At 37.8% G+C, this 27,451-nt stretch overlaps 1 protein-coding gene and 1 long non-coding RNA gene across 5 annotated transcripts in view; one reads left to right on the forward strand and one right to left on the reverse strand.

Annotated features, from left to right (window-relative positions):
• The first annotated feature begins 1,384 nt into the window (after nt 1–1,384).
• On the forward strand, nt 1,385–23,844 carry LOC127477117 (uncharacterized). The gene is made up of 5 exons (XR_007906848.1): nt 1,385–2,008; nt 4,059–4,138; nt 9,673–9,815; nt 18,450–18,501; nt 23,100–23,844. It is a non-coding gene; the product is annotated as an uncharacterized LOC127477117 (long non-coding RNA).
• The window catches only part of DLG5 (discs large MAGUK scaffold protein 5), a 102,550-nt gene continuing 98,390 nt past the window's right edge, over nt 23,292–27,451 (reverse strand). For all 4 annotated transcript variants that reach the window (XM_051800741.1, XM_051800739.1, XM_051800738.1 and 1 more), the window contains one exon: nt 23,292–25,151. In XM_051800741.1, the coding sequence (XP_051656701.1) occupies nt 25,048–25,151 (104 nt within the window). In that variant the 3' untranslated portion in view covers nt 23,292–25,047. The remainder of the gene's footprint in view (nt 25,152–27,451) is intronic.

Below are 27,451 nucleotides of genomic sequence, written 5' to 3' on the forward strand. Positions count from 1 at the left end.
CAGTTTGCAAAGGGTTGGACTCACACTGTTTTGTTATTATTATTTGTTATATATTCTGTACAAATTCATATTCACCTGCCTTGTTTTCTTCACATTCCATTAGGTGCTTCTGCAGAGCCTCAAAAACTGTGCTCGGTTCCCTGCTGTCTCATTGAAATAAGAACAAGAAGCCTTGGGGATACCTGAGACAGGAAACCCACTTGTGGAGTTTACTAGCTCGACGAGGATGGCAGTAACGTTAGCACAAACCAAAGTGGACGTGTATGAAACCAGTAGGAGAAGGATTCTGTGACCAGAACCAAAGTGGGATGAAAGTTTATCTCAAAAGCAGTTTTCATGTCAGAAATATTGCTCTGAGAAGTGGTTAATTAGATAAACACCCCTCAGTTCCTGTCAAAAACAGCTTAAAGAAGTAAATTACTTCAGGAAACAATGGTCAATGTCTTGTTTCACAGTGGAATGCATATTTTAAATTATTTCATTACATTTGTTGCAGAAGTATTAACCTAAAAATGGTTATACTGGATAAGAGCAATAGCCAGACTCAGTCACTCTCACCCATAGGGCAATTAGTGGGGGCTTGTGCAAGAGCACTGCCCAGGCAGGGCCTTCCTTCCCCAGGTATTTCTTGCCTAGAGCCAATAGCTTAAAATCTGCTTGATTTGGAAGTGCATGCAGTTCACATTCAACAGTCATTGATGGATTCATGATCCAAAGATCCATCTGTAAAACCAAGTCTGCTCTTCATCCCCATAAATCCTGCAGCAATAAATAGCATAAATGTTACATTTTTTGCTCTAAAAAGAAAATAGTTCTTTTGTTTGCTTGAAAAGTATCTTAGGATGGCTCTTATATCTACACACATGCAGAATTAAACTGTTAGCTATGAATTACACGAGCTATACACATATATTTCTTTTTTCTTTTATATTGCTTTGCATTTCCCATCCTACACCCTGTAGCTGACTTTTGAGCTGATGTCTTTTTGAACATGAAAGTAAATAATCTCAGATCCTGGCACTCTTTACTCTTGACACTGGAAGATTTCTGCAAATAACACATCTTTTATGGTGTCTTCAGTTTAATATTTCTCCAATTAATGCATGGTTTAAAAAAAAAAAGAGTACTGCTGAAAGAACTTTTTTGATCACCTTCTCCCTGAATACTAATGCAACCAATATATTCAGTTTTTCAGCAATGGCTTTTATCTCCCCCGGTTGCTCTTTTTATACCTGGATCAACAGTCTGCTCCAAACAGCTCTCTCAAAATCTTCCTAAGTCCTGATGTGATAAAACCAGATTTTGTTACAAGTTTTCATATCTCTAACAGATTAATACAGTTTTAGTTTTAACTAGCAATATTCATGGTTGCTTGCAAGGGAATAATGTCTACTTGGAAAGATTGTTTTTCAGGTTTTTTTAAAATTCTTAATTACTTCCTTTACATGGCTGTGCAATCATGTTGGCCTTTGAAGGTCATTAAAATAAAATAAAATTCTACTGCAGTGGGTTAGTTTCAAAATTGCTCCTTAAAAGAAATTCTCCTGTATAGAATATATCTGCTAGATCTTGAACTACTATATCTCACTTCAAAATGGCAAGTCACAGCACAGAATGGAATGCCATATCCCACATTATGCTCATCATGCCATTTATGTGAATGTCATAATGTGCTGTGAAACAGTGCATTGTTTTATTTTTAATAAATAAAACATTTCTTTAATGTGATACACGTTGACATCTCTTATCTGATTTATTGGATATTTGCGATAGAAGTCAACACCAAATACAATGAAACCATTCGATACGAGGAAGAAGAAAAACAGATAAGCATTCAGTGTACTAATTAGAGGAGCAGCTATTTTCTGGATATGTCTCTTAGCCTGGAATAATTTTTCTAGGATATTCAAAACAGATGCTCTTTTAATTAGAAGCAGAAAATCTGAGTTTCAGCTAGCAACACCCAAGAGTACGCTTGACTGTATTGGAGATAAAACACAAACTTTACGTAAGTCCTACCACCTTCTGTTATGTAAATGTCTACTTATGAATACATCTGCTAGATGGCAGCAGCTCAGTCAGAGTATGTGCCTCTCCCTGTGGCTGCAACAGTCTCCCCTGAACAAAGGAGGGACTAGTAATCAATAAAATAGCATGAGCTGCTGTTCTTGAACAACAGTGGTTGAGACCTGCAGCTTTTTCAACAGTGGATCCTGGATTCTAGTGCCTGTGCTGTTTATATGCAATTTAGTTAGCTGTTGCTGTCTATGACTATATATAGAAACAGATTTATTACTATGGGTGTGTTACCAAGAGAGAAGATCCAGCCTGATAGGAGGAAAAATATTAATTCCACTCAGTTCAAAAACATCTCCTGTAGCCTCCTTATCCTTCTCTTTTCTTATAGTCACGACAGCAGTAATAGATGCCTGAGAAATACCTAAGCCAGAATAAACCTCAGTAGAGAACCCAAAATGAAATGTGACCTCTCAAAAATTTTAGTTTTATGACAACAAAAATACAATGGCACCAAATTGCAAATGACAACTTCACAGACATAAAGAAACCAAACCCATATTATCACCATAGGTCATTCCATGTCTAAATGTGGACAACAAGAATGAGAAGGGAAAAGCACAGCCTTGTTTACAATACTGTCTCTTGAGGTTTGGGCAGTCATTCAAAAAATAATAGCCTGCAAGTCACAGTAAAAAGTATGGCCAGGACCTTAGCTCTGTTTGGTCCTACATAAGGTAAAAGTTCAGTATAGCAGTTTTATTCCTTCACAGTGCAGGGTTGGCTATGACAACATAGTTACAACAATTCTTCTGCATTGTTTTGACTGCCTGAAGTTGCATTCTGTTCACCACATTTCTAAGGGCAGAAATATCCTAATGTTTTAACCTTCCCCTGGTCCAAGTCTCGGTTGGAATCTGCAAAGTAAGTGTGCAAGAGGTACCCTGCTGGTTTAAGATGACACAGTCGATCATGAGACTTACCTAAGCTTAGTCAAGAGCCAGTATCTTAAAAACTGAGAGCTCTAGAATCACTGATGTCTACCAAAGACTGGCTAGCTCTGATAAAAGGGAAAGACAACTTCCTCTTAAGATCTTAGCTACTTTTTAGAATTAGAAGAGAAAAAAGATCTAATGGAATAGGGCTTTAATTGGCTCACCGGTGCTAATGAGACCTGCAGTAATTAGCTTGCTCAATACCTTCTCTCTGAATTTAAATAAAAAAGGTTGGGTGTTCAGGTTGTCCTGCCATACTGAGCATATGTACCATATCCAGACTGGCTTGCAGACTGTGGCCCTAAGCAGACCACAAGATATCTGAACTCAGACTGTAGCTGCTTGTTACTATAGAGAGGACAGTGTGGGAGGCAAGCTGTAGAGTTTTAAATAGGTCTTTAAGACCTAGAAAAAAAGCCTGAGTCAACTGCAGAGAACAGGGAGAGTGAAGGGAAGGAAAACTGATATAGTGAGATGCATAAGCAGATTGGCAAGACGTGTGACAGTTGGTGCTTTCCTTAGAGCTTCAGCTTTCAGAATTAAGGGTCTAAGGAGAGAGATTGATTTAATTTAATATTAGAGTACTTCTAGCTCTTGTCCAGGTCATTTCAACATTAAATTTGTAACAGCCTCTCTGAAATTACGCATTAGTGAAAACAGTGAATCCTTTAGAAAGGGGATAAAAGTTCAGAAGATGTGTCATTTATACAACTTAGCCACTGAGAAATAAAACTATCTTTTCATAAATATGGTCATGTTTTGAGTTTGACTACTTTGACAGAATAACATGGAAGTATCAAAGGAACCAGGAAGGTTGTGGAGAATAGAAAGCTAAATGGTAATAAGATAAGAAAATATGGTGTTTTCCTTCTATTGTAGCTGCCTTGATATGCGATATTTAAAAGCTAGCTTCAAATTGCATAATGTCATCCAAAGAGAAACTAGAAATCACAGTAGTTGGGGCTAGAAGTCGGAAGGTGCACTGTAGATGTGTTCTTCCCAAGGAATGATTTGATCTTTTCTAATGTAAAAGTCTTTTTCTTTTAGAATTTGGAGAAATGAGTAGTGAATATATGCATGGTTGCCTGCTGATCACTAGGACAGCTCTAAGAATCCCGAAGCACTCTGTAAATACAAATGCTTTCTGTCACACACAGGAGTTGCAAAACCAGCCTTATAGCTACATTACAGAAGAATAAATGGTGGTCTGGGCACACCATATGACAAGCTCAAGGTCACAAAGGAAAGGAGGAGTAGATCTTGGAATAAACCAGAACAAGCCTATAATTCCTGGTCCCTCTTGGTTGGCATTCTTTCCTATTCCTATGCTCGAGTCTGATGACTGTACAGCACTGTAAATACCAGCCAGTCCTTCAGTACAGAAGGACAGGGTTTGCTTTAATGCTATTTTTAGTTAAGCAGATCCCACTTTTAAATCTGCAACGCCTTCATTTTCAATATCGTGATTATGTTTAATGTTCCATAGGAAGATGAGGGGATTAGTATGAATCAGAAAGCACAATGCAGCGTAGGCAGTACCACGCTGCCTTCTGAAACACCAGCACAGAGCAAGCAGGAGCTTCGGTGAGGGTTTTACACGGGTAAAAGGCATTAGGCAGCTGGACGTGTCAGCTGGGTGCCTCATCAGGCAGCTGGTATGAGTGGAAGGTCAAGAGCACATTTACTGTTTACTGAATTTGTAAATTACTAATTATTCAGCTCACTAAGCAAGGCAGGCTCATTGCCTGCGCGTGATATTCCCCCTCCCATCAAGGCTAAGCGCATATGGAAGAGTAGGAATTCTCAGCTATATTTTGATAGATGGAAGCCATTAAAGTGCCATAATAAAGGGCATAAAGAGCTATAATGGGTAGGTCACTAGTAAGCATAAGCACACTTCCATGTTTGTCAGAGAACAGGTGTAGGAGATAAAGTCCAGCTGAGCACTGAAAACTGCAGTTCTCTGTGTCCGCAGAGAGCTTGGGGGTTGCCTTGTTAACCAGAAGATGGTAAGAGGTGATGTCTGTGTCCATGGGGAGCAGTGGCCTAGGAGGAGTTAAAGAGGGGTCTTCACTCACATTCCACTGTGGGAGACAGAGACAGGAGCCAGACAGACACCATCTCGGAACTGGGGAGATTTCAGAGCTACTGGCCAGCAGAAACTGTGGGAACTACACCACAAGGAAGGAGAGCACCAAGAAAGGAAGTAAGGAAATTGTCTGCAACATGAGGGTCAGAAAAAAAATTACATGGTGGGCCTTGAACCGAGAAAAGAGATTTGCTCTTGCTGTCCTGTCTGTCAGCAAGAGAGATAATTTTGGAAATAAGCTATTGGAGAATTCGTAAGAAAGAGACCTGAGATGGAATGGTCATCATGACTTGAAAAATGAACAAACTTTGATGTCTTAGTCCTCTTAGATTGGGGCAGTCAAAGATGGCTGACATAAGGCTGCTTGTGGTACCTTCAACTGAATAAACCCAAAAGAAAAGAAAGGAATCTTCAACTGAATAGACCCAAACCAAAGGAAAACTTGGGGAAAGCATATCTAGTTCTTAGCTTGAAGTCACTTACGTTAGCTAAGTGGCCAAATAGGCATGCCTTCCCCTCCAAAAGTGTATCCTGGTACAGAGAAATATCTACCACAAGAAGAATCAAAATGTGATACTTCTGGAGTGAATAGGTTAAAACCATTGCCTGTATTTGACTGCTCAGACATGACTAGGAGTGAAAGTTAACAAGTTACCAGATCTTCCCAGACTAAGGAAAAGGAGGGTCATACAGAAAGCTCAAGAATAGAGGAATTATAGCTAAAGTCAATGGAAATAAGGAACAAGTATAGCAGATTAATGAGATTGTGTTTTCCAGATTAGAAAACCAGAAGCAAATACTCTAGATGGGAGGATGGACTTGAAAACAAACAAAATTTAAAACCCCTAAAATGCTTAATTTGGTATAAAGAAACAAGGTAGTAATGAAAATCAGTCATTAAATCCAACACAAAGACTATGAATAAACTGTACTGTTTCAGAAGTTCTACATCAAGACAGTTCCAAGCATGCCACTCAATCTATACATACCACTAGAAGCCAGGCTTTATAGGCAGTGTTCAGGCACTGGAAGCAGGGGAAGTGAAGTAATGAATTGGTGACAGGAAAGTGAAGAGTATTCTGCTAGATATGGCAAAAAGAGATGGGGTTTGTGATGGCAACTTTCATTTTTTGATTCTGGCTCAGATAGTTCTGCATCAGAAAAGAAATATACACCTGAGATGACTTTGAAATGACAACACTAAGCAGCTTTCTCTTTTTTTTTTCCTTTCCTTATTTTTAGAGTTGGACTACTTTAGTAGAGACTTCCATGGAGACAGTTCAAGACTTTTTCATTCACAGTTTGATTTCCAGACCCTGCATTATCCTAAAATGCATGAAATTGCATCTGACATTTTGAAAGATCTGTTTCAAAAGTAAGAGGCACTATTGGCTTCTCAAAGCATTTCATGCAGCTCAATTCCTAGTGGACAGATCCTTTCACCAGGGTGCTGCCAAAGCATATCTCAAATCTTGCAACAAATAGAAAATACATATACATATACTGTTTTAGATTACACATGAAGCTGTTCCTCTAAGCCTTCTCAATATAATTTATGAAACTAATGTGTATCTCAAGTTTTTTGTAGGTGCTGTTGCAAGTTATCATCCCATGTCAATACCTGGTTTCCTACCATGGCACTGTGGTAGGTAACCCTGGTGAGCTTTGAACAGTGCTGCTTTTAAGGACATTTGAAAAACTCCATCAGTCATGATGACATGCTGAGTAGTACATACACAGTACCTGCAAACTGTTGTTCATAATCAGTGTTAGGATACTCACAGGGTCGCTGCACACAGGTCAGCAGGGCATTAACTCAGGATGGGAGCTGACTCTGAGTGACTTGGAGGAAGAGGAGGGAGGCAGTGGCTCACATTCTATCTAATTAGAGAAAAGCTTTATTTTAACTACTACTTTAAAAGTTGACAGGTTATAAAAGAAATAACATTGCCAAAAAATGACTAAAGAGAACTATGGGACAAATTAAACTGACAGAACTACTGTGTAATATAATGCAAAACAGCATCATAAGAGGCAGAAAGGCAGGCAACTATTTCCTATGTGCAAATATGTCTAGAAACTGCTTCTCCCTTCTTTTCATCTTCTCCCAACCAGAAAAGGGCTAGGGAAAAATCTAGACAGAGATGAACACCACAGTTACTAGGCAGTTTCCATATACCCCCTGAGTTTGAGCAGTGACTTGACTCCCTTGTGCACGTCACCTTTTTTCCTTTCTGAAACATATTTCAGTTCATCTTTTGAGCTTAACAGAACAACCAAGAAGTGACACTTAAAAGTGAAAAGCAGATTTAGATATCCCCAAGCTGTTGAATAATGTGATTGTTGTTGGAAGGAGCAGCAAAATGTGATGTATTAGGTTGCAATGATTTTAGCACATCTTTTCAGCAAATTATACATGTGCTATAGTTTTCATCTGCTTTCTACAGAGGAAGATCAGTTCACTTCCATCACAGACTGGAAGTTTCTTTTGGAAAAGAATGGGCAATTCTTTTTGGTGAGCTTCAGAGTTTGTGTGAACTGCCAGTGACCCCCTTGGCTGTTCTGTCAGAGCCTCTGCGGCACTGCCTCTGTGCCTCCCCCATCCCCACGCTGAGCTTCCAAAGGTCTCAGAAATCAACCGCAAAATAATTACTGCAGTGCTTGGCTCCAGCTCTAACTGGGAAAGTGCTAAGTCATCAGCCCTACAAGACATAAATTATCAGTTTTGGTCAGTCTCAATGCAAAAATATAAAAGCCACAGCTTCTTGAAAGCACATCCAGGCATATCTTAAGTCCAGTCCAAACAAAATAAAAACACATGATGGAAATGTGTAATGCTTTCTCCAGTGGTTTGTGGTGCCTTTAGCACAATGGGGTAGATAAGGATGGCTTTGAGACTGAGCAGTGCTCGTGGCATCCTGGGTATGTTGGTTATGGCCTAAACCTGATCTGAAAAGCAAAAAAGACTTTTACAGTGGAACTTTTCCATATTCTTAAAATAAAATAATCTTGAACATTTCCCTCTCCAGAGTTCCTTTCTTTATGCCTGACTGCAAGGTAAAAGTAACATCTAGACAGTAATACTGGTCCCAGAGATAAATGTACTAGAAAAAATATTTTGGTTATGAATTGCTGATGAACATTTTCTGATTTTAACACTAACTAATATTCTCTAAGTAATTTCTGCAATAAGTTTTTGGCCTAAAGACTGAGCAATTTAATTTTTTTTAAACCCTAGCCTTGCAAACCACTTAATAAATAGCTCATGTGAGCTGTTTCCATTACTTTGAGTGAAACCAGGCTCCTTTTGCAAATAGTTGTGTCTTAGAGTTCAACATTTGCCTTCTTTAAATACTTCTATTTGTTTAAGATTAGCTGTTTCACAAACATTCTTCAAACCTCTTTGCTAAAATACTGTTGAGAATACTGCACATAGATAAAATTCTCCATTTTCTTAAAACAGAGACAAAATGTACTTTCAGTTACTTGTTGAACTGCGTTAACAGGATATTAATCAAACAATTTAAGGAAAATTTATCCAGTTACTGTGCAGAAGCCAGTACTATTGCATTTAAGTACCTCGCAATCTTATCCAGAAAATGATTCCGTGCAGAAAGGATGTATCAATACTCCTATTTTATAGCCTAAGGGCAAAGCCTAGAGAGGCTAAACGACCTTCTAGGGATCACCCAGAACTTTCAACACAAAGGAAAACATAAACAGAGGCTCCACTGGAATACCTTTCCTTTCCTGAAGAAAAAGGAAAACTATTTTACTGAGTGATCCTTTCCAACCAGCACTGCTCAGTCACAGAGCACTGATGCTTGTCGGATTCTTTCAGGAATATTCCAGGCACGAGTCTTTGTTTTAGTCTCTCTGACACTTTGTCTAGTTTCTGAATCCCAGTGGTACTGAGGTAGGATGTATTTTGGCACGTACACCATGAAAAGTCCCAAACTATTGTGAAAGATTTATAGATAACTTTCTGTAAAAAATGCAAGAGACTTTACAAGTATCCCATTTACTTCTAACTTAGAAGTTAAAAAAATCACAAATGCTTTAGTTAGCTAAATATTTATAATAGCTTGTCTTTATGTATGCAAGGCATAATGCCTTCCAAGTACTTTAACAAGCTAGAAATAGAGAAACATTGAAAGCTGAAAGAGCCATATTTGGGGTGAAAAATGGAAATTGTTTAAAAACACCACATTCAGTTAGAAGAGAAATGACACATTTTAATGTATGGGCTATTTTAAGTCAAGCAGGCGGTAAGGATTATAGCTAGAATTTGGCCAGAATATCAGGCCAGGATATCATACTTGCAGAAGAAAGCAGCTGTCAGTAATAAAAGTAAATAAGCAATAGGAGCCCTCCAAAGTAAGAGACATCTGCACCCATGGCCAGACTGGAGGCTGAGCTCAGGCATGACCCGGGTACAGCAATTTTGGTGCTTCTTCCTGCAATGCCCTGGGTTTCCTGGTGAGGAAGCATCCCCTGAAATAAACATCTACTGTCCAAAACTACCCAGAAGATGCCCAAGGCATATAATCTAATTGTGCTCATTTGTCTCAGGAACTTCTTGGAACATGGATGCCCTTCCTTCACTGCAGGTTTTCCCTCACTCAAGCAGCAATGCTCACTTTCCTACCACTTGGATTTCTTCCCTGAGCACTGCAGCGCTTTGGCATCAGCCAGAGCAACAGCAATGTCAACAGGTGAGAGCTGTGGGCTCCTTCCAGCACACTCCTACAGCTTCTGCAGACATAAAACATCTTTGTGAGAAGTTCATGATGCTGGCAGATGCAGCCAAAAGATGTGTATTCCAGTGATGCTGAGCTGTCAATATTGCCACCTGACAGCAGTTGGCAGTAAAGCTTATTGCTGCAGGCCTGACCTCAGCCCTCACTGCTTTGAGTACTCCAAAAATCAACTCCCACATCACTAAATGCTATTTTCTTTACTGGGGAAGACTGAATGGGGATACTTTTGCTCTGCAACCAATACATTTATCTGTACAGTCAAAACTTTGGGCAGAGAGACTCAATTAATCGCCTGAAGTGCTTGAAAATTTGTACTAAATACATTTATATTCATTTCATTAGTCAATTTTCTACAACTTATCTATTTATGTATTATGTGTGCCTGAAAAACGCAAAGTTTTACTCCCTATAAATCAGAAATTGCACTATGGTACTTGTTTTTTCTCTGGTTTTAAAGTCTGTTTGCCAGAGGTTGTGTACTTGTTTGCTGAAATTTCATAACAGACAGACTGGTAGTAAGGCATTTTCACAAGCAATGAAAATGCATTTGACCATTCTTATGGGATCCTAAAGAACTCAAACCAGAAAGGCAGGGCAGGGAGGAGAGCAGGAGGAGAGCACTGCTTCTCTCACCTCACTTCACTGTTGAGACTCAACTGGATGCTTTTCTGTGACCGACATATAACACTGTATTTTTGGGTCTCAATTGCTGTTTCAGCAGCCCCAGGCTACTCCTTTCACCAGACAGACATGCTGTCTAAAAGTTGTTACATTAACATTTTCTTCCATGTATAGCAGTTCTGGAAATTTTCCTATAAGGGTTGCACAGAGGCCATGAATGAGATCACCACCTCTTTCCACAAGGTGTCATACAAACTTATGGACCAAAAGCTACAGCCTGTAGTCAACAAAACTGGCAAGTGGTGTTATTCCTCACCCAAGTGAGACAGAGAATGCCATTTCTTTGGGGGTGGGTCCACATAGTCTAGATGGCCCAGGAAGAAAATGCACTGAAGAAGATTGATATAACCTGGGGCAAAATTTCTCAAGCTGGGGTAGATTTATGCCAGTTCAAGGATATTATAGCTGTGATATTTTTTCCTTTCCATTCAACTCTGCTGAGATTTTCATGGGATAGCTAATGCCAAATGGGGCTGACTCACCTAGGACAATAAAAGGAAGTCCCCATTTCCCAGAAAGGGAAGACAATTTTCTGAGTCCCCACCTAGTATATTATCATACCTTCCTTCCTTATTTCTGCATCTTCCAACACCACAGTACATTGAATGCAACCTTGGCTTTGAATACCTTTTGCTAGTCATGATACATATCAAGGGCTTTGAAAAGTATAGAAAACCAGTAACTGAGGTAACTGTTTCAAAACCACATGGCTGACAGGAGACTCCCCCATTATATAAATATGACATATATGTACAGCTATGAGTGAGCACTTCTTTGTAAGCACACACCTGACATATCCCTTGTGATCTTCATCCTAAACTAGCGTAGCTTCAGATGCATTTATTCATTTAAGCCTCAGTATATGCACTGAATCTCACTTAGTTAAAACAGAAAGGCAGCTACTATGCCAAAGGGAGATGTTCTGAACTGCTCTCAGCTGGGAGCCTCATTTTCTGCAGCTTACAGAAAGGCTTCTGGAAAGCTGCACATTAACGCAAAACACAAATGGTAACTGCACAGGGTACAAAGAGGCTGTTCTCACAAATGTCTCATCAATAAACATCATAAAAGACTTGCGTCAAGAAATAGTACTCCATCCACCAGTATACGCAAACCATAGTAAATAATGAAAACATAAATAGGAGAGCAATAAGGAAGGCAGGCAGGGAGTACAAATGATAGCACTGAAACACAAATAAAGCAGCAAGGTTACTGGTGAAAACAGAGGATATTTTTTATATAGGAAATTGTGCATATCTTTCTGCTACCACAGAGATTAGTAATGGGGTGAAGAGTAAAGTGATTGGATTCATTCTTTTATCAAGATGCTGGAGTTTAGAGAACCGAGTCCTTTGAGTTTGCAAAGGGTCACTTGGGAAAAATAAATTGAATTTATTTTTAATTGAAGCACTTGCAATGTGAATCAGAATTCAAGGACCTTTTTTTTCTGCAGTGTAACTCACTTCGAAATGCCTCTGTTCTTGAATGAGTGTATCAACACAGTCCATTTTGGTTTGTGCAAATTCACCTGACTAGATTAACTGTCTGAAGCACCTCCACACAGACAGACAGTAAATAAGGAGAAGAGATGCACCATAGACAAAGAAAAGAATAAGATGGGAGTACAAAGCTCATTTTATCTTGTGCTGCAGGCAAAGCTTGCCTCTAAAGGTGTCAGGTGAGTAAAAATGCAGTCCTTAATTCATCCAACAAGTGTACAAACCACATCTGCACAGAAAATGAATAAGCTAGCATTCACACAAGAAGAGTATTAAGAAACTAAGGTAAAGATAAAAATTGGATCTATTTTTTCTTGAGTTCTTAAAGGACAGGCATTTTCTTTAATTAGAAGCAAGCATCCACATAACAAGTGCAACCTTGTCACTTCTAATAGCTGAAGCATAAGCATAAGCATAATCAGTCGTGGTGGAAATTCCAGATTGCATGCTCTCATCTCTTGACCTTGTTTCTCTCTATCTGTAATTAATACCTTTGTATTAGGGGGGCAATGACTTTGTAAGGAATGTCAATAAATACACACAGTCTAACATCTTCCATATTGTCACAATTGCCACAGACCACGTTTGTGTTTAAGGCTGCTGCACCCTGGCAGCTGTGCAGCCAGAGCTGCTCTTTCTGGACAGAAAGGACTGACCACAGGAGTTCAGTGAGCACACACCATTTGCAGGCACAGTGAGGAGAGCACGGGAGAGCTGCCCTGCATCATGCAGCTCCTGGTCATGGACTCGCTTCTGTGACTAATGAAAGGGGTAGGATGTTGCTACATAGTACCTGGTGGAAATCAAGGCTGTAATTTCAATGCATTTCATGCTAACTGGAGCAACCAAATGGCTGCACAGCAAAGACCAATCTCCTAGTACCAGATGGTGGTATATCTGAACAAACTCCATTAACAAACTAAGCACTCGTGGGCCAGACCTTTCTCCTTCACTTTGCTCCCTTCAGTCTGCAAGTTTCCCAAAAAGAAAAAGTAAGCAGTCACAAAAAAAAAAAAAAAAAAGAAAAAAAAGAAAAAAAAAAAGAAAAAAAGTAAAATGTTTACATCTTGTTGGAGAAGGGGATTTATGTCTGTCTCTGCCCTTCATCAGGTTAAGACTAACTGATGACTCCTCCAGCTTTGGCTAGAGGCCACGGCAACATCAATTATGTGGGATTGCCCAGCTTTATACTTGAAGAAACTCATCTTTACCTCCAAAAAACCCCACAAACGTAGAATAAACCAAAAGCCAACACAAAAAACTCCACAAACGCAACACCAAACACATAAAGAAAAGAACCCTCAACAAACCCACAAACCAAAGAGCACCAAATTTATCTTTCATCTGTCTCTTTGTATTTTAAAAAAAAATGTTTGTGCCCTTACCCTCCCATTCCTGAACATCAACAACGGGCAGCAACAAGTTTTGCCTTTAAGCTGTGGAAGAAACTCTATTGCCTGCAATGGCACTAGAGCAAGAGCTCAAAGTCTATTCTGAAAGACCAGAAGAAATACGAACAGAATGATGTGAGGAGTAAACTCAGAGAAATGCTGATTGTGAGATACTAAAATGTTATTTCCTGGAGCAATTATTTGCCTCAGTGAGTGCACAGAAATCAGCCACACTTAAGGTACTACGACACTTCACACAGCATTGTGCAACACAGTTCTCCAGTTAAGCTACATCCTTCTCCTCTTTATGGCATCATTTAGAGTATTTTATTAGCCATATTTTAACACCCCCCTCTTGATTTCTTAAAAATTGGTCTCTATTTGCCTCTCAGCTTTCTATCTGTGAAACAGGATACAACTTCCTATCCGTAAGGCATCTGTAAAAAAATATTAAGCTGCATGAAAAGGACTCTATAATCTTCTGGGATAAAACACAGACCCTTTCAAGAACCAAAAAACTCAAAAGAAAAAAACCTGCCCATGCAATCACATCTGGTGCTCTACCTCTCACAGATCACTTCACTGTTGAAAAGCTTGTTTTAATTATTTTCCTGTTTGAAGTAACAGCTTTCTGTCCCATTCCCTCTCTGTAATGCTAGACTTTGTACAAATACAAACAGGTAAGCCACCCATAAAATCCAGGTAATTAAAACAGTTTTACAGCACAGTCATAGTATCAAAGCAAATGAAAATATAAGAGTGTAGCAAACAGGGGCTCTGGGGCCTCCAGCAGGGTGAAGAGAGAAGCAAGACACAGCCAGTGTCTCAGTCCCTTCAAAAACAGCAACCCAAAATGTACAGAGCAAGCACACAGCAGGCAGAGCTGGAGTGCAGCCACACTCTACTCACACCAGGGCAAGACTGTTGCTTGTGCCCTTTGATGGCAGAGGTTAGCACTGCCAACAGGGCACAGATCACTTCAAAACCTGTACACAGAGGTGTCTGTAACTTGAATAAAGAAATTTAGAAGAGAAAGGTCATGGCCCAATGCATGGATCGCAAAAGGAAAGGACATGTAGCAACTTCTCAGGAGGCACTGGGATAATTTGCATACGCTGCATACAAGACAGCAACACATGGCAGAGGAGCTTGTTGACAACTTAATGATTGTATTACTTACTCCAGTGCCTAAACAAAAGAAAGATGCAACTCTGTAGTTTTATTAAGTAAGAGGAAGTTCTGTAAGTCTAACTTTGGAGGCTAGTACCTAAAAATGTGCATCTTGTTAGTGGGAAATATGCTATTACCTTTGAATTCTGGATCTTTTAAAGCTCAAAGTTAATATAACTAGACACTGGTATTTTGTACACTTGTGTCTTAGAGGGTTTCCTCCACCAATTTGTATGAATATACCTCAAAGGATTGAAGAGAGCTCTGAATATGTCATAAAAGGAAAATGCAACTCAAGGTGTATGTATGTTTCCATAACGAGAAAAGCACTGCTTCTGTGAAGGCTTATACAACAGTGACTTCTGCTGTGAAAACCTTGTCAAACCAGCACATCAGTTATTAAGGTTAAAATTTCCTGGTATTGCTCTTATTACTCAAAATACTGAATATGCTTAAAATAGAACTTAACAATATGTTTCTGACAGGATACTTGAAACGTGAGAGGCCTCAGTTCCTGTTCTTGCTCCTATAGCAAGGGATAAGGTGTCTCTATTTTAGTGGGACAAGGATGGAGGCATAAAAATCAAACTGTTCACTAGTCCCAAAAGAAAACCAAAACTTTTTCATTATCATGAAATTGTGGACACAATTTTGAACACAGGTGGATTCAAAAGAGTTTACAGGACTTGCATCTGACATCTTGATCTGATGCCATTGCATCTTACCTGAGTTAAAAGCAGAGGCAATTTTGGTGAACCTCTGTTATGTCTGCATCCTAGGGACACTTAAAAGATTTTCCTTCCAAGGAAGAGTGCAACAACACCTTGGACAACTTTTGCCTCTAAGAAAAAAACAGAACATAATAAACTAACAAGGCTTTGGAGGTTTGAGAAAGTAATTGTTTTTTTATTTTCTAAAAAATTGAGTGGTTTCAACTAAGAGCTTTACTTAAAATAAAAGAGCCCATGAATCCTCACAAATTTTAATACAGGGTTATCTTCTGGAAAAACAATTACTAATGAAGAAAAACCATCTGTTCCCCATAAATTAGAACTGGTTAAATGTTCACTGGAAAATATTTGACTAAACAAAAGAACTCTCTGCACCCCTCTATGTTTAAAGCCAATTTTCTTGCTTGTGTATTCACGAATAGGTGGAAAATAGCTCTGTGCACAGGCTATACGCATTAAGTTAGTCAGCATAAACTGTCACAAAGGCTTTCCATTTTAAGTCATACCTTTTATAAGTAGGACTTGACACTAAGCCAGTCAGCCTGATGTTCTCTCATGCTTTTTGCATACTTTAGAGACTAGATTATTATTGTCTGGTCTCAACAAAAGGTCTGTAGCCATACATGGCTTAGTATGCCTTCATCAATTTAGAGTGATTGTTACAAAATAGCCCATAATAGGTGTCTGAATTTAATGCACTAGAAATGTTGAATTTACAGATAAGAAATATCCTATACTTTTCAGTCTCTTCAGAACCACCATTATTTGAACTCCCTCTGATGGTGCATTACAGACTGCAGCACACATCAGTTTAAGAATCAGTTACTTTGTTTTTTCATGCCACGCATGGAAGCTGTTGATTTACATCATCACTAGGGCTGCAAGTTCTCACCATTGATTCTGCCCATACTTTCTGTTTATGGAAGAAATGATCATAGAATACACATTATTTGATTTTCATAAACCTAAGCATGATTCTATAGTGGTTTGTTTTCTTTTTTTGTTATTGAAGTGCTTTATGATTTACAAAAAAACCAAGAGAAGAATTTACTGCCAGGCTTGTGACCTTGAGGAGGACAGTTTGAAACTCTGTTCCTAATCTTGCAAGAAAAACAATCAGTGCTATATACAGCATAAAATGACTGTAAATGAGATGTTCTAACTATAAAAATAAATAGAGTGTCAGAGATGTTTGATATATGAATTTGCATCAAGGGAGCATTTCTCAAATTTTAAAAGAATAATTTGATAAATGCAGGTCATCTTCCGTGTATTACCAAAGAAATAATTTTTAGTGCTTTTTTTTTCATCTGTTGTAGCTTTTGTACTGACTGTATTAGCATACTGGCAATGGAAAGATTTATTCTCTCTCACATGCCAGAAATAATTTTTTTTCCTCTAATCATTACATTCTGTACTACACACAGTAAAAACTCCCAAACACAACTTTTAATGGTGAGTAATTATATAGTCTAACTCCTGTTTTCAGCAGCTGGCTTGAGATGTCTTTTAAAGGGTCCTTTCTTTTTCAGAAATTAATCAATATTTTCATGAAAATTGTGAGTGCCAAGATGAAACAGAATAACAGCTTTCCTTTTGATGAAACTTAACACCTCATTTCAATGTTTATTAAATGAAGTATCCCCCTCCAATGCTTTTACATTTTCCAAATGTAGCTTTCAGGTTAATAACACCTTTTTAAAGCAGGTATATTAAAAATCAAAAGGCTAAATAACTCTGGGAGCATTGCAGTTTTGGGTTTTTATGTGACCCATCAGCTTAATTCTAAACAATTTTGCCATTTTTCTAATTCACGTTGACTAACAAACCATGTATTGCTCATTTACTTATCTGTAGTACCACTGCTTTTCAGGACACATCCTTGTGGGTGTAGTACCTGAAGAATTAGACTTTTAAAAATACAAAACAAAACAAGAGAACAAAAGAGCACACTCACGAAACACAGGAATATATATATACACTGAAAGGAAAATCCCACATTGGATAGGTTAGCTGACCTAACTTTTTCTTTCCCCCCACTGAGGAATAGGACACTTCAGTTTGGAGTGACTACAGAACCACAACTTCTCACCATCAAGCTGGATGACTCAATGGGTTATGATGGAACAAACCTTTATTTGAATCAAAAACTACGTCCCATAAATAGCAGGGGATCGCAAAAAGTCATAAAGCCCAAATCATTGAAATAGTTGAGGATTACATCTAATAAAACAAAAGCTGAAAGTCCTCTGAATAATGAAGTACATACACTGCAGCAGAGACGTTAAAACAGTATTTTTAAAGGAACAAGAATTAAGGTGCCACAAATGTTTTTGGTCTGGACACCAGATTTTTAAAAATAAGGGAGTTAGATGTTGAAAGTCTCACTATGAGAACACTGAGGACAAGAAAAAAAATTACTTTTCAACTCTGTCTTAATTGTTTCAAGAAAGGATTCTGTTTCTGAGTAGCTCCTGCTGCAAATAAAAGAACTGAAAAGGGCCCATGACTTGCAACATTAAACACTGGTTTGTTACTATTCATGTTCTTTCACCATATTGTGTATTACAGACTGCCTACATCTTCAAATGGCTGATAGTATTGAGAGTGTAAAATAAAAACTAGGGTTTAGGGTAAGAGTAGGGTGGAAAAAAATCAGGGAAATATGGTTACTTCTGTCAAGTTCCAGAATTTCGGAACTCTTTATAAACTGGCTTCTTGTAACTTCAGTAATGTCCTGAGTTACAGCAAAACAGGTTAAAATTAGAATAATAATAGTTTATTTCTAGTGAAGGTCAGGCACCATTTGAGGATCTTAGTAATCTGCGGCAAGCCAATTCAGCTATACCTCTGCACACCTTACCAGTGCTGTGTTATCACAGAATCACAACAGAGCAGAGGGAAATGCAAATTAATTCAAAGATTGAAGCCTCTGTAAGTGAGCAGAGGTCATAAAATCTTAAGGCAGGTATGTGAACTTTCTCAAGTCATCTTCTGTTGCTTACCGAGTAGGTTCTTTTACAAATGTACTGCTGACACTGCTGGAAACATAGCAAGGCATCGCTTTCAGAAACTGCAGACATGGAAACCTTTCTAAAACATTCCCTGATATTGCAGGCTGCTGAATGCTGGAGTTGATCAACCACTGCTGTTCACGAGATCATCAACAGTGAGTAAAACAAGTGTCTAAAATCAAATCAGTAATTAACACACAACTGCATGGTATGCTTTATGAAACAAACAGACTTTACATAATGCCCCCAAATACTTTAGCATTAGATAACAGGGCGAGGAAGGGAGAGATTAAGTTGCATCAGCAATGGAAAAAATATCTTTGAGAGTTTAGACGTGCAAGTGAAGCATGAAGCAAGGAAATGGGGCAAACAGGAAGGCTGCACTCGATGGGAGACACACCTTGAAAGAAGATTTATCTACTAATGATAATGAGATTATAAAGCAAAGGGAAACTAAAGCTGCAGATAACAGTAAAAGAAGGGGAAAGTTTGTGATTGTATCCCCAATATAGTTCTCACACTAACTAGAACCTCACTTCTATTCTGAGAAAAATTTCATGAAGCGCTTGCCAAAACTAGGCCTGTGTATGGTTACATAGCAGAGAATGGACAACTGAAAGGAAAAACACAGCAGCAACTGCTGATCAGAAATCCCACTTCAGCTCTGGAAGGCAGAGAACTGCCCTATGGAGCCAGGACTGTAAGCATCTCACTAAGGTGAGATGACTGAAGCATTACAAATGAGAGATGCAAAGACTGAAGCATTACAAGGTATCCCATGGAGGAGCACAGCTGTGGCCTGAAGCCAGGGCAGGCTTCCTTACTCCACACTGCCAGGAGACAGCTCTGATCACATCCTGTGCAGGACGACAGAGCAGTGTCAGCATCACTTAGGAATTCAAGTGTCTCTGGAAGCTCAAATCTTGCAGCCCTGAAAGAAACTCTGCCCTGTAAGGCCAGGAGGAGGGAGGATATCCAATTCATTTTTACAACTTCGCTTGAATTATTTTGTAGCCGTAAAATGGTCACTCTGGCACAAAGTATGTGGTACCACCCTGAAAAATGAGTTCTAAATAATTAAACTGAAAATCAGTCAGAGCAGGTCCCAACAGATCACACTATAATTGCAGCTATTAACCACACATTTTTTATGACAGTGTAAGTCAGGGTATAAAAGTATGATAATTCATTTGAATTCTAGAAATACATCTGCAGTCAGAAGCTCTGAAAAGCCACACAGTTCAGCCAACCCCAGATATAAGTGATACATATTTGCCACCATGGGATCAACCTTACCGTTTGCTGAGGATATGCAGCTTCTATCACCTTCCTGGAATTCAGCTCCATGTGTTTGGTTCCTTCAGTAATTGCACTTACTCATCTTTGCATCACAAACCTACTTGTTACTATAATGCTGCAAGCAATTGCTGGTACTCTCAAATTGTATCTTCACAGCAGAGAACAATTTTCTACCTCTTACCTTAGGTTCTTTTGAATGACTTCACTGGAATTACCCTCTCAAAATGCTATAACGAACAGTTATTTTCATCACAGAACTATAAGACAATCACATTTAGTCTTCTTACACGTATTTGGACAAAAAAAATGCATTTTCAGCCTTTTATTGCTTACACTAGCCAAACAGACAAGCTTGAAACCTAATACCTTACGTTTATCACAGGTGGACCACAAATACCACCTTAATTTGCTTAAAAAACCCAATAATTTGAGCATCAAAATGCTAAGCTAAAACGCTAAGCATCTGTGGACCAAGCAGATTTGGCAAATGAAGGAATTAAGATGATTTTAATTGATTGGTGTAATTGCTAATGAGATAAGATGAATCTGCAGCAAAAGGAGGTCCAAGAGTTGCAAAAAAACCAGTCACTTACTCTGGAGATCAAAGTCACCATCTTCAGAAAGCTGATCATTCCCTGTCTTTGCAGGAAGGGCATAGGGAATATTACATAAGGAGCATCATTCACATTTGGACTGAAAAAAACTTCAAAAGAAAAGAAACTCATTGCAAATACAAGTGTGATTTTATCAACAGACAGATATTTTTTCAAGCTATTGAAAGAATTTAACGTTTTGACAGACTTGTTTCCAATTTTGGAGAAATATGCAGTATGTATGTGAATTAAGAGTAAACTATCTTTGCTTTAAGAAATTTTAATGTATCTTCAGGAAGATAGGAAGGACATGAAATCATAAGAAAGCCAAACTGGACACTGTAAGTGTAGTTTGGTGGGAAGGGGGTTGTTTTATGCATTGGGTGTGGAGGGGGGAGTGTTGTTCCGGTTTGGGTTGTTTTTCTTAACTAGCAGTAGTAATATTCTAGCTCTTGGACACTCTTTATAGTGTGAACCAGTGAAGGAAAAGGGTCATAAAATCAAGATTCCATATCTTTGAAAGCTTCCACAGCCATTGGTGCTATTTTCTTCAATATGACAGACATAGAAAATATCCCAGTGAACACATTTAGCATATAATGTACTGTTACATAGCAGTGACAGATAATTCACCATCATATTAAATGACTAGGTTATATAGTACAAAGATTTTTGTGATTTGCTTCTTAAAACAATGGTTAGATCTCTGCCATTTCCCCATTAACAGGTGCATTCTATAAAGGAAAAATAATTAAAACTGCTTAATTAAATAAGATCTAATGAAATCAGAAAAACTTTATTACATCTCTCCTCACTGTTTTTCAAGTGAGTTAAGTAATAAGATAAAATAAATATTAAAAAAAAAAATGAAATATTTTCCATACTAGAAGTCTATATAACTTCCAAAACTGAAAATGTTTTAAATTTCTTTAGTTGCAATATGCTGTCTATGCACAGTTTGCTTCAAGAAAAGGCTCCATGTAGACAACTTTTAAATATAAAGTTACAGCATTTATCTAAAATCACAAATAATGTAAAAAAACCCCCACTCTTAGGAAAACTTATAAGGAATTGTTTGTTAAAACAGAGCTGAACAATCCCAAGTTAAGCTAGTATGTTCACACCTATCACTTGATCACTGATCCTCTGTTCATCTGGTTTTTGGATTCATGCTTGCATCACTTGTGCTGTGCTAGCAAAAGCATCTCTTGGTATTCAAAGAGAGAAAAAAGGCAAATTAAATAGGTAAAAAGTTGGCTATCAAATATTATCAAAAATTTACTTTTGCAGTGAAGAACATCAAGACATTTTCTAAGCAAAATGACAGAGATGAAATGTTGGAAAAAATATCTTTTAAAACAATCAAATGAATAAGAAACACTCATGGACAAAGCAGCCTAAGAAAACTTACAGGAAGAGGCCAAGCACCTTTTTTATGCTGTTCAGTTTCTACTGCAGTTCTGGAACCTTTATTAGTTGTTACACAATACCAAAGTCTGCTTTGCTGGGTATCTGTATTTTTCACAGTAGTCTCTTGAGTTTCCAAGCCAGTGCACATTTTTCCAATGTCAGTCTATTTTAATAGAAACTGTCCATGGTGAAACGGAGGCAAAGAATTGTAGAAATTACATGGAGCCTTAGACACAAGTCTAGAAAAGATTATAAGATTTTACTTTAACCACAAATACATCCATCTCAGATTGAGCTGGGAAAGCTGTTCAAGACTGCTTAAGGCAATGCTTCCATTCGCTAAAAAGGACCATGATATGGCCTCCAAATTTATCAGGCACTGAAAAAGAACGCTTGTCTGAGGTGGAGAAGTTGGCAGCTGTCAGAGTGTAATTCTGATCTGGCAAACACTTGCCCTGCAATTCAGGTCAATGTGAATAGAATGCAGAAGTTTGTAAGCAAGTAGATATTTGTCAGCATATTAACAACAGATCATACATACAGGCTGAAGTATCTTCAGCCACTTTATGTCAGTTTAGCTATGGAGAAATAAATTTAAAAGATGCTGATTTCTAGTTAACTGTTTACCTGCAGCCATACATTCTAAATGGTGGCTTACAAGCATAAGGGCTGAATTCTCAACTTTGTGTTTCTAGCTTTATCATTTAGAACTATTTTAAAATACCCATATAACTACATTCTTTATTTAAAACATCTGGACAAAGCTACTTGTCCCAGAATAAGGGCCAAATCTAGCTCCAGTATGCAGTAATATAAAAGAAAATGGTATAGCAGGAAATTCCTGATGTGAGCTGAAGGAATCTTTGTAGTGTTCAATCATGACTTCATGTTCTACTTCCTTGTGAAGTAGAAGAAATGCAATGTATGGCTGTTACTGACCTGCCAAAACGTACCTATTCTCATTTCCTTCATCCTCTCTTAGAAGATGTTACCACAGCGGTTTTTTTCAAGAAAAAGAGATAAGGTGCAAGTCCTGTCTTATGACTGAAGGCTATTACTAGGTTTGCAGATTACAAGAAGATTGACAGTCCACCAATTAGGTTCATGTTGAAGCTCACTATTTGGCATCTGAGAATAAAGCAACAGATGAAGCAGAAAACTTAGTACACAATAATTACCTTCCCTCTAAGCTTTCAGGTAACTCAATGAACAGAAGAGGCTGGTCTGTCTGAAGTGTAAAAACTGAGTCAGAGCATTCTGCAATGTGTCTCTAAGCTAATATTCACATTTTTGCCTGTGTTTTCCCCAGTTTGCAGTGAAAATAACAGGATAGACTCATTCTTCAGATAAAGCCTTCATCCAATCAATTGCATTTCCATCTGAAATCCTTAACACCTGGGCCAGAATGTTAAAGATGTTAACACAAACATCTAACTTCTTGTGTCCTGCAGTTTGTGAAGGTCTCTGGTATTTACGTATGCAAGGCTGGACAAAAGCACAAAACTGAAGCTTATTCCTCTCAAGGTGGGTACTTGAAAGTATGTGCACCAATTTTAGTCAGAAATTTAAACCTTATGTGAGGGATCAACTAAAAAGAGTCAAGAAGATCGAGAGCTAGATGCACCCATTACACACAAGTGAAGTTACAGAAATTGACCTTTATTTAGTAATCAGTTTCTTTAACTTTTTTTTTGATACAAAGTGACATTTTCATTTAGTACAGAAAAATCCATATCAGAACAGTACCTGTCTGTTTCAGTTGTACCACTGGAGTCTACTCTGATCTCAAACTTTAAAAAACAAACAAACAAAAAAATGAGATAAACAAAACCCAACTTCTGTCCCTCACCATGGGAAGCAGGTGGACTAGTAATTCATTGATACCATTTCATATTTATTAATTTATATATATAGTATTATAATAGTATGGTATAATACTATATAAAATACTATATATATATTAGATGTTTTTATAGTTCAAAATACTCTATATAGTTATAACTATATAAATACTATAAAGAGTATTTTGAACTATAATATAGCAACTGTAAAACAGAATTTAAATTTAGGACCAGATCTTTCTTTGAAGAACTGTACAATAAGAATCCCTTTTTTTAATTATAAAAGCTGCAAACAGAAGCAAAATTACAGCCTGTAGTGTAAAACTAGAAACTCTACATAATGAAATGTTAGAAACAGTGGCTGAGAAGCAGTTCTACTCAAATAATATTTTAAAAACAATTAAAATACAGTACCCAGGAAACATGGCACAAGAGACAGAAGAGACAGGTACAAAACCTGTGTTAGGAACACAGAGTCAGAAGTGCAAAAAACCAAAAAGGGAACCAATATAATAGAGTTTGGTACAACAGCTAAATAAGTATTGCAACCAAAACTAAACGATCACTTTTTTTTGACAGTGAAAACACTAACAATTTAGTACCTTTCTAAAGGCTTTTAGTCAAAGCCCTAAAACTGTGTCTGCTCTTAAATAAAAACAATCTATGTGAATGCTACACACTGAAGTACAAAGCTTAAGAATTACCCTGCAAAATTGCACCGACATAAGCTTTCCATATTTACAGTATCTAAAAGTGACAGAACACAGCATGCTAGGCCTAGTTTATGACTCTTCCCCACCAGTACTTAATCCAGGCCCAACAACCAAAAATTATTATTTCTCGACACAAGTTAAGCTTGGATTGTTCAGATACATTATGACATTTAAATATTAGATTCATGCATAAAACAAGAAACGATATCTTTGACAGACAAGCATCGACAGGATACAAACAGTGGTCTGCCCTGTGTAGGAGTGTACTTACTTTTGAGCTTACTCCCAAGACGTACCAATTCAATCCCACCTTATTACCTGGTTGTCAAGTCAACAGTGTGCTTAGAAATGGTCAAAATCGTAACTAAGAGTCACACTGCCTATAAACTGACCGTTCATATTCAGAAATTTCACTCCATTTTGGAGAGCTACCTCATTAAGTGAAAGGACATAGAGTTAAAAAAAACAAAACAAAACAAAACAAAAAGACATTCAAGTAAACAGCAAGAACCAAATACTTTGAAAAGGTTTTTGTAAACTTGTCATTCTACAGGGTTTTGCAGCATTGTTAAATTCGTTACTCATGGACAAGTACACACAGGTCACAACTCCTCGTGACAATCTGTCATGTGTACATGTACGACGGTAAGAGACAAGCTCGGTGAAGTGATCTACCCCTTTCCCACATGCCTCATCAGGTCCTTGTGTGTTCAGTGTTATCATTCCCCTTCATGAAACAGAAATCACCTACGGATAACTTTATAAAGACAGAAATGAACAGAGTCCATTGGATAGAAAGTTAGTTGGTTATTTACATCTGCAAAGTAGTTTCACAGCGCAATAATCTACAGCGGGCCAGCTGGAATCCACAGGACTTTGTTTTGTTCTTGGTTGACAGTTGTCATAATCTGAGTGCAAATGCTTGAAAGGGCTCCTCCCTGGACAATGACTGGAGAAGAAGAAACACCACACACAAATGAGACTGGAACAAACAGTTATGACTAATTACAAAGAGCAGTCTTCTGCATTTATCTGCAAAGTGTTTATCAACAGATCAGAATTAAGCAACTCAATTCAGTATTTGACAGATGCATGACTCTACTAAAAAAAAAAAATAAAATAAACAGAACAAAGAGGTCAAGCATTAAATACACAGTTTCTTCTGCTAGCTCTTAAAACAGTCCAGGGAAGTCACAGAACTAATGGCTGTAATCAACTAAGACAACTGTTCTGTAAGAGGCCTCCATGTACTATTTTCAGAGGCATCAGGTGGCAAAGTTTAAGTCTAAAGATGGTCAGAACCTGCTATAATAAACTTTCTCTGTTCCACATGTGGCGTTAAGAGTTTTATATTTACAGGGTAATATACATAGAGACTACAGCTGTAGCAACTAGACACTATTTACAAATATTAGAAGTAAATTATGAGGCAGTTCACAGATCATTGAGCTAAATAAAACAGCGGTCGTTGCTACTCCAGTTCTTATTGTCAACTACATTTAAGAAACAAAAGGCCAACAGCAAGCAACTCCCTGAAAATCAATTAAAAAGATAAACGAACACCTTTTATTCTACCCTTGCTAAACATAACAGTCATAAAAAGTAAAATGCCAACACTGACACAGGAGAGGAGAATGTATTCGCTTTAAGACTTAAAAAGTGAGGAACTTCATGACTCAAGAAATATGTCAGCAAAGCCTCTGGCCACAGCTACCATTAATGCTAAAAAAATATGGAAATACTTACACAGCTTAAGAAATAATTTTCCTTAAAAGGAGAATTTGATGTAACATCAACTAATATTTGACTCTGCAATATATACTACAATTAATGATGTCAGGTGAGTTTGGATATAGAACACAGTAACTGACAAGGTCTATGGAAGGTGAAAGAGCAGGGAGGAAATGATTCAGACTACACACTGTGCTCACAATACAGGAAACAAAGCCAACTTCAAAGAGTCATCAATCAAAAAGTGTACTTCATGAAGTAGTCATGGAGCTCAGGTCAGAGAGCGTGTCCTACAGCTCCATGAGTAAGCTACCAGGTACAACACGCCTATCTACAGGTTTATTTTATGCACAACACTATAACTCCAACAAGCTTAAATGTCAATGCAGTTTGAACACCAATCCTCTCTGACTATCAGCATCTGGAAATGCTGATGACTGCTGGAGTCCACTGTACTTGGAACTAACAGAGGGAGGACCTTCCCACAGGGCATATGAGAAGATACACGTAAGACTCTCTTTCACTGACTGCCACTTCCACTATCAGGGTAAAATTAAAATGCCACAAATGACTAAACAAGAAGCAGAAGATAACATATGGGGATGCAATCTGGCCACGTGCATGTCAAATTCTGTGAAGGTTTAGTACATACCATGTAAAAAACATTCATATGGCTATTACAAACAGGTAAGTGATTTTGTTGAGAACGCACACAGGATGCACTGAGAGAGCTCCATACTACATTGACCCCCTTTCCCTCTCCTACCCTTGGCAGTTATGCCTCAAAATATTTCTGTAAGAAACCCAGGGGATGAAAAGTTCAATTTTGGCTTAGTTTAGTGTGTCATTTTGGTTTTCTTTTTAAGTTTTGTTGCCATACACATCAAGAAGCTTAGAATTTTATCCCCACTGTTTGAATGTATGTGGAACCAAATGAAAATACACTCTGAAACGAGCAGAGACAGTCTTCAAACACCGTTTTCCTTCTCTGGTAAAAATACAGTATTAACTACAAACTAATACTGATTTCATACATTTTATGAAGTTAAAAAGGCTTCTAAAGTTGAATTTAATTATTCCAAATCACAATGCATGCTCAAGAAATGTTGGACAATTTTTTTGCTTTCTTGAAACATTTAAAGTATGTCTCACAAATCACAAAATCACAGAATGGTTGGGGTTGAAAGGGATCGTTGGAAATCATCATTTGTTAATTTAAACTACAGCGTTCCTCTGTTGTTTTGTTTGATTTTTAAAATTACAAAAAAACCCTTATATTCCTTTCATGATATAAAACTGGCATTACTGTGTCAAATTATCTTGACCATACTTCTAATACTACTGACTAATCATAAAACATTTTCAGAATCTCTTCAGGTCATAAGATTCATAACATTCAAAACAAAACTATGTAGAAGCAGAGAATAATACTTCTAACTTGACATTTCATCTCATAGTAAAACAAAACAACAGAACATGAGTTTGCCAAAAGGGAAGGTAGAATGAAAAAAAATCAAG

This window comes from Manacus candei, unplaced genomic scaffold, assembly GCF_025592945.1.
Source record: "Manacus candei isolate 608988 ecotype Guabito, Panama unplaced genomic scaffold, ASM2559294v1 h1tg000050l, whole genome shotgun sequence".
Lineage (NCBI taxonomy): Eukaryota > Metazoa > Chordata > Aves > Passeriformes > Pipridae > Manacus > Manacus candei.